The sequence below is a fragment of the Amblyraja radiata genome, chromosome 3 (genome assembly GCF_010909765.2).
Source record: "Amblyraja radiata isolate CabotCenter1 chromosome 3, sAmbRad1.1.pri, whole genome shotgun sequence".
In the NCBI taxonomy this organism is placed as follows: Eukaryota; Metazoa; Chordata; class Chondrichthyes; order Rajiformes; family Rajidae; genus Amblyraja; species Amblyraja radiata.
Window position 1 is genome coordinate 85,715,973 of NC_045958.1, and position 12,763 is coordinate 85,728,735.

Genomic DNA, 12,763 nt, shown 5'->3' on the forward strand with positions numbered 1-12,763 from the left:
TGAGTCATCTATGAGGACTAGTTGTATCAGGTACAGTCCAGGTACATTCCACAAATGAAAAGGAAAGGAATCCACAACAGTATCCTGGAAGACAAGGGTCTCACGACTGTGTGTAAACTTTAGGCTAACTCCATCAACAAGTTTCCAGATTATATCCATGCAGTGGGCTGGGTCATGAACAATGATGTATCAGAGTACAGGAAGGATATGGAGAACTTAGTAACATGGTGTCAAGATAACAACCTCTTCTTCAATGTCAGCAAGCTGAAAGAGCTAGTTATTCACGTCAGAAAGCATGATGGAGTACATGCCCCAATCAGTGTCAATGGTGCCAAAGTGGAAGTGCTTGAGAGTTTCAAGTTCTGTGGTGTAAATATTTGTCCTGGATCAACCATGTTGAAGTTATAGCCAAAAAGCACACCAATGCCTCTATATCTGCAGGAGATGAACTTTTGCCAAATTTCATACAACTCTTGCCAACTTCTTTAGATACACAGTAGAAAGCATACTATCGGGTTGTATGAAAATTTAGTTTGGGAACAGCCCTGCTCAAGACTGCAATAAATTGCATAGAGTTGTACATGTAGTTTGATCATTCCCTCATCCCACTCATTCCCTCTTCTCCCCACTTCAGACAGAAGATACAAAAACTTGAAAGCACATACCACCAGATTCAGGAACAGCTCCTTTCCTTTAGTTATAAGCCTACTGAATGGTTCTCCCATAAGATAGGGTGTAGTCCCACTCTTCCAAACTACCTCATGCAGCTGTTTGACCTTTTCTCTCCAAATGTAAGGTTGTAACACTGTAAGACAACATTCTACACTAGTATTTGTCTTTGTACTTGTGTACGATTTGATTGTATACATATGATTTGATCTGAATGGATAGCATGCAACCAATGTTTCTCACTGTATCTCGGTACACATGAGAATAATAAATCAGTGCCAAGAAATGCGAGTAGTATCATGGTGCAAGGTACCAGTTAATAATTTCAGTGAGAACCATTCTGAATATAGTAAACTGAGCCGAGAAGTAAGAAGAAAACAATTGCAATGTGTATATTGCATTTGGACAGCAGATACAATTATATTTAAAATATTTCTGGACAGGAACTTAGATGGTGTAGAGGGATAAGGACCTATTGTGAGCAAATGCGTTCAGCATAGATCGGCATCAGGGTCAGCGGAGACAAGGTGGATTGAAAGGACTCATTTTGCTGCATTATAATTCTACGATGCTATGAAAACTCAGACCAGAAGAGAGAAAGAGAAAGAAAGATTTTTAATGTAAGAACCTAAAAGTTTTAGAAAGGCTCTCAATAGTAAACTGTAGAGATGTGGAGTAAATTAGGATAAAGGTGGTGCCTTTGCAAAGGCAGAAGGTCGGCTGGAATACTAAATGAGTACTTAGTATTGGCATATGCCAAAGAGGACGAACGTTATCTTAATCTCATTGAAAGGAAAGATAGGAGTGATTATGAGTGGTGAAAATTGATAAACAGGAGGTACTGGAAAGCCTGACTATGCTTCAGATAAACAAATCACAGAGCGTAGTATGAACATATCCTCAGTTTCTTAGGGGGGCAGCGTGGAGGTTGCAGGCAAGCTTCAATACTCTTCCTGTCCTCCATAAATGGGGAAGGTGCAAGAAGACTGGAAGATAACAAAGGTTACTATCTTGGTTCACTCTGGTACCTCCTCCCCAATCACCACTTCACACCTGCTCACAGCCTGACTCCAGTCTGCAAAGACTGGGCCCTTTCCCACTCACCCCTCTCCAATCACCATTTTAACACCCACTTACAGCCTGACTCCAGTTTGCAAAGACTGGGCCCTTGTCCACTACCCACCCCTTCCTTGCTGCTCAACATCAGTCTGTCCACTTCTCATCACCAACAATAGAATTTGAGGAGGTCGAGAGGCTATTCAGAAGACAGAAAAGCTGGAAATTTCCAGGGCCGGACAATGTTTCCCCCTCTACCCTCAAGCTCTGTGCTGAACAACTGGCACCGGTATCATACACAACCATTTTCAACCAGTCCCTGGAAACCTGTACTGTCCCTGCCTGCTTCAAAGTCTCCACTATTATCCTTGTGCCCAAAAAGACAAGAATTACTGGTCTTATTGACTACAGGCCTGTCGCACTGACTTGTGCTGGCCCAGCTGAAAAAAAATCACAAACCCCCTGCTGGACCCTCAGCAGTTTGCATACAGGGCCAATAGATCAGTGGATGACGCAGTCATCTAGCTGCACTTCATCCTCCAGCACCTGGACCGCCAGGGGACCTATGCAAGGATTTTGTTTGTGGATTTTAGATCTGCATTCAACATCATTGTGCCAGAGCTACTACACTCCAAACTCACCCAGTTGACTGTGCCTGAACCCATCTGTCAGTGGATCACCAACTTCCTGACAGACAGGAAGCAGCATGTGAGGCTGGGAAAGCACATCTCGGCATGGGAGCTCCGCAAGGCTGCGTACATTCCCCTCTCCTTTACTCTCTCTACATCAACGACTGGACCTCCACAGACTCCTCTGTCAAGCTTCTCAAGTTTGTGGACGACACAACCCTGATTAGACTGATCCAGGATGCGGAGGAATCTGGCTGCAGACAGGAAGTGTCACAGCTGGCATCCTGGTTCCATCACAACAACCTGGAGCTCAATGCTCTTAAGACAGTGGAATTGATTGAAGACTTTAGGAGAGCCTCTTCCCTCCCCCCACTCACCATCAACAACACCACAGTCACATCTGTGGAGTCTTTTAAGTTCCTGGGAACCATCATCTCCAAGGACCTTAAATGGAGGGCCACCATCGACTCCACAGTCAAAAAGGCCCAACAGAGGGTGTCCTTCCTGCGGTAGCTGAGGAAACACAATCTGCCACAGGCAATGATGGTCCAATTCTATATGGCCATCGTAGAGTCTGTCCTCACTTTCTCCATCATGGTCTAGTTTGGCTCAGCCAGCATGCACGACATCCGGAGGCTGGAGCGAATCATAACATAAGCCGAGAAGGTTGTTGAATGCAACCTTCCCTCCATTGACGAACTGTACACTGCAAGGGCCAGGAAGCGAGCGGGTAAGATCATCTTTGACCCCCCTCACCCTGACCACAAACTATTTGAAGCACTTCACTCTGGAAGGCGAATCCAGACTGTCAAAGCTGCCACAGCCAGACATAAAAACAGCTTTTATCCACGAGCAGTAGCTTTACTCAATAACCAAAAGTCTGTAGCCTCCTTTTGCTCTGGTATTTTATTTCATTCACATGTTTAACTATAATATTTTATTCTTAATGTTTTAATGGTTTATGTTTTATTCTTAATTGTTTACTGTTTGTCGTGTTGTTACTTACGAGCGAAGCACTAAGGCAAATTCCTTATATGTGCACATACTTGGCCAATAAACTTATTAATTAATTCATTAATTCATTAATTCATCCATTCATTCATCAAAAGAACATGCTTGGCAACTACAGAGGAATGTGTTTAACCTCAGATATGGAGCAGGTTCTTGAAATCACAAGCAGTGAAAAGCTGATGGGCATATGGCAATGTTTGGATTTATAAAAGAGAGCCAAGTCGGCATTTGTCAACAGCAAATCATAATTGACAAACTTGCCATAATTGTTGATGAGATTACAGAGAAGATGGCTGAATAGAATGCAGTAGATGCCATCTATCTGGATTCTCAGGACACATTTGATAAAATCTCTTACAATAGAGTTGTCAATACAACTGTGGACATGGACCCAAAGCATCAGTTGCAGCAGAGGTGGAAAAATGCTTAACAGGAGAGAGCAGTGGGAAACAGCCGGAGGACATACGTTTAATGTGAGGGGGAGATAGATTGAACCTGAAAGGGTGGTGGGTATATGGAACAAGCTACCGCAGGAGGTAGCTGAATCAAGTACTATCGCAACATTTAAGAAATATTTAGACACGTACATGGATAGCATAGGTTTAGGGGGATAGGAAGTGTGATGACAGTGAAGAGGATGGTCATAAACTGGAAGAAGATATGAAAGGCTGGGTGAGTGGATCGTTACAACAAATGAAATTTAATTCAGAGAACAGTGAAGTGGTGCACTTTGGCAGAAAGAATATAAGACAATATGGACTAAATGGCATTTTTGTAAAGTGAGATCAGAATGTGAATGTTTATAAATCCTTGATAGTGGATGCACATATTAGGAGAGCAGAGATGAAAATATTTGGAAGACCAGGATTCATAAAGTCACTATGTTTAAAAACAGGAAAATTAAGTTGAACCTATTTTGCAATTGGAATATTACATCCAATTCTGGTCACCACACTTCAAGAGTGATACAAAGGTTCTAGAGAGGGTGCAGGAGAAATTTACTAGAATGGCTGCAGGGTCAAGAGATTTCAACATCAAGGCAATTGTGGTGAAAAAGTGGGAGAACGGGATTAATGCGATTGATCTATTAGGAGCTGGCATAGACTCAATGGTTGACTGCGTTATAACAAATCTATGATTCTTCGATTCTACATATTGAATTTGATCTGATGAGATCATTTATAGCAATGAGGGTTTCCTTGATCAAGTGTTTGTACATCAGACATTTTTTTTGGTTATGTACAAGAGTGTACAATGGTGTACCGGCGACTAGAAAATTCGAGGATCAAGACAAGTCAAGACATTTGATGTCAGTGCAACTGCCTAACCATTGTAAGTGTCAAGGATTTAAGTTCACCAATGAAAAACTTTGGAATCTAACCACAGGTCCAAGATTATTTTATTACATTTTTGATCATGGAATAGAATTGGAACAGGAGAAGTAAACGAACATCATTTTGTTCCCTCTAGCTGTTGTGGTTTAATTGTGATACAACATAAGGCATTCCCACTCCAGAGATTGAGCAATGTCTAGACTCAAAATTCATTGCTGTGCTGGGCATATGTTATAGAAGTGGAGGTGATGCTGTTTTGATCATTATTTAAACCATTGATCCACCTGTCTACTGAAATAACCAGCTCAAAATGATCAGGGGTTTTCATCTGGCCAACTATATATATATATATATATATATCCCAAGATCAAAAATGCTAAATAAATTATCTATCATTTTCACTTTGAAATTCATGGGATTTTTGTATATCCAATCGACTCTCTCATCTCCTATTTTAGGAGACTTTCAAAACATCTAATTGTCACAAGAGCATTCTAAGGTTGTAAGTGGCATTATAGTGAGAGGCAAGACTTCCCTTCTTTGGTGGCTGTTGGATGGTTAGAGGAAGAATGGGCATTAAATGTGGAACAGGGATGTACTTTACTGTCTTAACTCCAGATGACTGGCCACAAAGAAAACTCAGGCAGACATTCAAAAGGGAAGTACTTACTGTATGACATCTGTAGTTGCTTGTGACAACTACTTACTGTATGGATACATTTCTGCCCTGATGTAACCAATTAATTTGACAACATTTGAAATGTGAAATATGTGACTCTCTGATAGTGTAAATCTGGCTTCCAAAAACCCATAGGACATCATACATCCCTCCAATTATTGTATTGGTTTGGAGTAACTAGGCATTTTAAAAACACGTTCATGTTGTCCCATCAACAATAGAAATTAAGCATCACTGCCCCATGGCAACTGATATGAAATGTCCTCTGCCTGCTTGTGTAGACAATGCTCTACGTCAAGTGATGAATTGTGCTTTCACTAGAAGAGCAAAATGCCTGTTATTATTTTATTGCAGGAGTACCAGGGAAAAGGAATGAACTCCACTATGAGTGCTGTGATGAACCCTACCCTGACGTGACCTACACGGTGATGATGCGCAGACGTACACTATATTATGGACTAAACCTTCTGATTCCATGTGTCCTAATCTCTGGGCTGGCACTTCTGGTATTCTTATTGCCAGCAGATTCGGGAGAGAAAATTTCATTAGGTAGAGTGTGAATTAATATTTATTCTTTTATTTGTTCTATGCTTCTATTATTTGTTGATATTTTGAGGCATTTGGACATAAACCGGTGAGAGTAATGAAAAGTCAATAGAATCCCTTATAAATAGCAACAGTGATATTCTATGTGCAGTGCACTCTTTTTCATTTTCTTTTGAACTTTTGCACTTCACGAAGCAATTGTATCCGTATTGGCACATCAATGCTTTCCATTTCCAATACAATGGTCTAAATTAAACTATATCATCAGTCACAACACAGATCAATGCAGAAAGAGGCTGACTATATTCCAACCAAGTAAATTACTCTGGTCCTATCTTCCAAGACACTTCCAATTCTTCCAATTCACTCCACAATTCCACCTTATATATTTCTCAAACTGTTAACCATTTTTTACAGAATGAACTGAGCAGGTTTGTGCAGGAGGAGACATAATGTAAAACTGTCCCTATTTCCACCATGATGGGCATATTAGCAGCAGAGCGCTTACCACCAGGTGCTGATGAACACTGGCTGAACTGGACATGTCTCAACCGACTGCGAACTGGGGTCTGGCAGTCAAGGGTGACAATGCACAATGCCTGGGACCCCAGTTCCTGTGTTCTTTTCTGACTTACCAGAACCCAGGTTCCTGTGCACCATTTCTACTCACTGGGACTCCAGTTCCCTTCCCAACTCTCTGGTTCACTCATCCCTTCCCACACAAACCACTCCCGCCCCAGGAACATTCCCTTGCAACCCCAGGATATGCAAAACATGCACTTACGCGTCCTCCCTCGAGTCCATCCAGGGACCCTGACAGTTCTTTCAGGTGAGGCAGAGGTTCACTTGCACCTCCTCCAACCACATCTACTATGCCATTGATCTTGGTGTGGGCTCCTATATATCGGCGAGACCAAGCACAGACTGGACGATCGTTTCACTGAACACTTACACTCAGTCCGCCTTGGTCTATGCAATCTCCTGTTTACCAAACATTTTAATTCCCCTTCCCACACTAACCTCAATTTCCTGCCGTCTGCCCAAAACCTTTGACACCTATACTAATCAAAAATCTGTCAATCTCCACTTTAAAAATACACAATGACTTGGCCTCCACCGCCATCTGTGCCAATGAATTTCACAGATTCACCACTCTCTGTCTATAGAAATTCCTCCTCCTCTCCGTCATAAAGTCCTTTTTTTCTGAGGCTGTGCTTTCTGGTCCGAGACTCTCCCACTAGTCGAAACATCCTCCCCTCATCCACTCTATCCAGGTGGCCCGCTATTCAGTAAGACTAAAACCAGAGAACATCATTCAGTGGATGTTTAGACAAATAGCTCATCCATAATTTGACTGTTCTTTTCCACTTTAAATTCACCACATTCCTTCAGCCAGTGACATGGTTGCTAGTGTGGCTGCCACATGCTATTCAAGAGAAAAAATCTTCAAAACTTCATCACTACCTTACCTGCTCATCAGTGCAGCTTTAGCAAAGCAATAGTCACATTCAGCTTGCTGATTAGTAGTGTTGTTTAAATGGGAAAAATACACACATCAAAAGATACACTGGTTCACAAATGCTCATTTTGCAATTAATCTCTTATTTTTTGGTTCTTGAAAGGGAAAAGCTTCCTTAACTTTTCTGAAATATTACCACATTAAAAATAAATTACAGCAGACCTTCAGGAGTAATGTTTCATATGTTCACGCAAAGACACCAGACGAGATTTTAATGAGCACATCAGTTTCTCCAGGGGCATTTACTCATTGCAGATATTTCATCTTCAAAGCACCGGATTACACTGCATGTTTTTTCAGTAAAAGTCTCTCTATAGTATATCTCTAAGATGCTAAAAGTAAAAAAAAACCTTATTTAAAATAGATATTCCTGTGCAGCTCTTTGCCTGATTGATGCTGTTTTCAAGTCCACACAATTTCAATAGCTAAGTGATAGACTGGAGGGTTAACATTAGCTCTCAAGGGGTGTATCTGATCAGTGGGAATAGTCTTCAAGAAGAATAGACAATGGAAGCAAGGAATCAGAGTTTTATTCAAATCAAACGAATATTGCATGCAAATGCAGGATTAAGGGGAGAATGTCTTGAAATAGTTTATTTTCACTGTTTCAGCTCTCCTGCGTATAATCTCGGATCTCCTTTTGTGCATAACCTATTTTTTTTATTGTACATCTTTAATATACAAAAAAAATTGCAAAAGAGGATTGCACAGGCCAAGATTTTTACTGTATGTGCAGCACTGTTTTAGAATTTTAATGTATTACCCTCCTTTCTCCACCTTAAGGAGATCTGGATAATTTATCCATAGGGCTATTAGAATAAAACTAGTGGCCCTACATCAGTTACCTTTGAAATTCTGGTAAGTCAGCATCATAAAGTGACACAATATGGAAATAGGCCCTTTGATCCACCTTGTCCATGCTGACCAAGTTAATACATTGGGTTAGTTCCATTTGACCCATAACCTCTCAATCCTTCCTATCCATATATCTGTCAAAATATATTTTAAAGGTAGTAGTTGTATCTGCTTGTACAGGTCGCTCTGGCAGCTAATTTCAGATATGGACTACCCTCTGAAGGTAAAAGTTGATCCTGAGGTCCCTCTTAATCTCTTCTCTCTCACCTTAAGTTGTTGCCCTCTAGCTTTTGAATCCTCGACCCTGGGGAAATGACTGTGAGCATTTACTTTATCCATGGCCCTCATGATCTTAAAAACTCGTGTAAGGTCCCCCCTCAGCCTCCAACCCTCCAACGAAAAAGACCCAGCCTATCTAAATTCTTCCTAGAACTGAAGCCTGCAAGCCCAGGTAACAACATAATGGATCGCTTCTTCACCCTTTCCAACTGAATGACATTCTTCCTGTAGTTGGGCAACTAATCATGCACACTGTACTCAAGTATGATCACACCAACGATTTGTACAGCTGCATCATTAAGCCCCTGTCCCACTTAGGAAACCTGAACGGAAACCTCTGGTGATCTTACGCCCCCACCCAAGGTTTTTATGAGTCGCCAGAGGTTTTGGTCACTTGCCTGGAAAGTCTTGTGACCTGCATCTACTGACCAAACATCCTACAGGAGTTAAAACTGGCATGTAACAAAGGTAATGCCACTGTGGTGATGGGGGATTTCAATATGCAGGTAGACTGGGAAAATCAGGTTGGTTCAGGACCCCAAGAAAGAGAGTTTGTAGAATGCCTCCGAGATGGATTCTTAGAGCAGCTTGTAATGGAGCCGACCAGAGAAAAGGCAATTCTGGATTTAGTGTGGTCCAATGAACCAGATATGATAAAAGCATTTGAGATAAAGGAACCGCTTGGAGGTAATGGTCACAATATGATTAGTTTAAATCTGCAATTTGAGAAGGGGAATGTAAATCGGAAGTGGCAGTGATGCAGTTGAATAAAGGGGACTATGAAGGCATGAGAGGGGAGCTGGCCAAAGTAGACTGGAAAGGGATCCTAGCAGGAATGACGGTGGAACAGCAATGGCAGGAATTTCTGGGCATAATCCGGGAGACGCAAGATCATATCATTCCAAAAAGGAAGAAAGATTCTAAGGGGAGTAGGAGGCAACCGTGGCTGACAAGAGAAGTTAGGGATAGTATTAAACTAAAAGAAAAGATGTATAACACAGCAAAGAGTAGCCGGAAGCCAGAGGATTGGGAAACTTTCATAGGACAACAGAAGGAAACAAAACGGGCAACACGGGCTGAAAAGATGAAGTACGAGGGGAAGCTGGCCAGGAATATAAAGAAGGACAGTAAAAGCTTCTTTAGATATGTTAAGGGAAAAAGAGTAGCAAAGTCAATTGTGGGTCCCTTGAAGGCAGACATGGGTGAAATTATTATGGGCAACAAGGAAATGGCAGAAGAGTTGAAAGGCACATCGGATCTGTCTTCACTAAGGAAGACACAAACAATCTCCCAGATGTACTGGAGGACAGAGGATCTAAGGGGGTAGAGGAACTGAAAGAAATTTTCATTGGCGAGAAATAGTATTGGGTAGGCTAATGGGACTGAAGGATGATAAATCCCCTGGATCTGATGGTCTGCATCCCAAGGTCCTCAGGGAGGTGGCTCTAGAAATAGTGGACGCATTGGTGAACATTTTCAATGTTAAATAGATTCAGGATCAATTCCGGTGGATTGGAGGATAGCTAATGTTATCCCACTTTTCAAGAAAGGATCGAGAGAGAAAAAGGGGAATTACAGACCAGTTAGCCTGACTTTGGTGGTGGGAAAGATGCTGGAGTCAATTATTAAAGAGGTAATAATGAGGCATTTGGATAGCAGTAAAAGGATTAGTCCAAGTCAACATGGATTTATGAAAGAGAAATCATGCTTGACTAATTTTCTGGATTTTTTTGAGAATGTGACGTAAAATGGATGAAGGGGTGCCTGTGGATGTAGTGTATCTAGACTTTCAGAGATCCTTTGATAAGGTCCCGCATGGGAGACTGGTGACTAAAATTAGAGCACATGGTATTGGGGGTAGGGTGTTAACATGGATAGACAATTGGTTGGCAGACCGGAAGCAAATAGTAGGAGTGAACGGGTTCTTTTCAGAATGGCAGGCAGTGGCGAGTGGAGTGCCGCAAGGCTCGGTGCTGGGGCCACAACTGTTTACCATATATATTAATGATTTGGAAGAGGGAAATAGGAGCAACACTAGCAAGTTTGCGGATGACACAAAGCTGGGTGGCAGTGTGAACTGTGAAGAGGATGTTAGGAGGTTGCAGGGTTACCTGGACAGGTTGAGTGAGTGGGCAGATGCGTGGCAGATGCAGTATAATATAGATAAATGTGAGGTTATCCACTTCGGCGGCGAAAAACAAGGAGGCAGATTATTATCTCAACGGGGTTAGGTTAGGTAAGGGGGAGATACAGCGAGACCTGGGTGTCCTTGTACACCGGTCACCGAAAGTTGCCGTGCAGGTACAGGGGGGAGAGAAGGGGGGAGAGAGAAGTGGAGAGAGAAGTGGAGAGAGAAGTGGAGAGAGAAGTGGAGAGAGAAGTGGAGAGAGAAGTGGAGAGAGAAGGGGAGAGAGAAGGGGAGAGAAGGGGAGAGAATGGGAGAGAATGGGAGAGAAGGGGGGGGGAGAAGGAGTGGAGACAGTTTTAAGAAGTTAAATAAAGTTAGCGGGCATTTTACGTTCCGGCGGATCTTCTAGGTCCTGAAAACCAAAGATCTGACAGGATCTTCGCTGAAAACTCCAATGAGCCAATCAAAATGGCCGGTCAGCAAAGGAGATTTCCTTCGACTGCCTGTAAGCAAATAATAACCCCACTCCACTGGTTTCGACCAAATGGCAACCTATTTTTAGTCGAGGCCAGTTTTTGTTTTTTTGAAATAATCGCAGGAACATAGAAGAAGCCTCGAAGAAAGATTGGATAGACTCGGCTTGTACTCGCTAGAATTTAGAAGATTGAGGGGGGATCTTATAAAAACTTACAAAATTCTTAAGGGGTTGGACAGGCTAGATGCAGGAAGATTGTTCCCGATGTTGGGGAAGTCCAGAACAAGGGGTCACAGTTTAAGGATAAGGGGGAAATCTTTTAGGACCGAGATAAGAAAAAAAAAATTCACACAGAGTGGTGAATCTCTGGAATTCTCTGCCACAGAAGGTAGTTGAGGCCAGTTCATTGGCTATATTTAAGAGGGAGTTAGATGTGGCCCTTGCAGCTAAAGGTATCAGGGGGTATGGAGAGAAGGCAGGTACAGGATACTGAGTTGGATGATCAGCCATGATCATATTGAATGGCGGAGCAGGCTCGAAGGGCCGAATGGCCTACTCCTGCACCTATTTTCTATGTTTCTATGACTACGCGGAAACCACTTTTCACCATTAGGGAGAGTGACCAAAACCTCCTGGAACCTCACGGAAACCTTGGGTGGGGCGCCAGGTCTCCAGAGGTTTCCGTTCAGGTTTCCTAAGTGGGACAGGGGCTTTATGTCCTAGCTTTATACTTAATACCTCACAGTAGAAACAAAGAACTGCAGATGCTGGTTAATATACAAAAGGACACAAAGTGCTGGACTGAATCAGCAGGCCAGCCAGCGTCTCTGATGAACATGGATAAGAGATGATTTGGGTTGATACCTTTCTTCATTTTGGATTGGCAGACTATGATCAAATGGGTCATACAAGAATTTGCGCAACACTTTGTATTTGTTCAATTCTCTTCTGTAAATCCTTTCTGTATTAAATTCACATAGTAAACAAAAGTAGATCATATTAGTTGTCGTGTTTGGGATTCTAACCATTTTATGATTTAATTCAGTAGAGCAGTATTTATGTTGCAGCTTTTGTGTGCAGTAGACTCCAAGACATAATTCTGCTCATGTGTCTTACGGCATTACTAACACTTATCAATGTACAAAATACCTGCATCTACTTGGTGTGTGCTTCCTGTAACTCCTGCATCTTGTACTTTGTTAATATGCTATACTGGTATCTCGATCCAAAGCGTTACCTATTACTTTTCTCCAGAGAAGCTGCCTGACCCGCTGAGTTACTCCAGCATTTTGTGTCTGTGTTTGGTGAAAACCAGCGTCTGCAGTTCCTGCTTCCATATAATATGATGTACAATGTACATCAGTGCCCTTGCATGAATCGCTGTAAATAACTTCCCAAAGCTATGCAGTGACTCGAGGGAAAGTGAGATTATGCTCCTTGGAGCAGAAGAAGGTCAAGTGGGCTGAAAATTATGAGGGGTGGTAATAAGGAGAGAGAAACCATTTCCTGCACAGGAGGTAGGCAATTAGAATTAATGGACAAAACAAACAGATAGAAGATAATAAAACAATTACACAGCAGGC

General features: G+C 42.1%; 1 protein-coding gene across 1 annotated transcript in view; it reads left to right on the plus strand.

Moving 5' to 3' along the window:
* Positions 1-12,763, plus strand: part of LOC116971571 (neuronal acetylcholine receptor subunit alpha-7-like) — a 193,506-nt gene that overhangs the window by 119,615 nt on the left and 61,128 nt on the right. Inside the window, exon 7 of the mRNA XM_033018804.1 lies at positions 5,733-5,927. Coding sequence (XP_032874695.1) covers positions 5,733-5,927 — 195 coding nt within the window. The remainder of the gene's footprint in view (positions 1-5,732; positions 5,928-12,763) is intronic.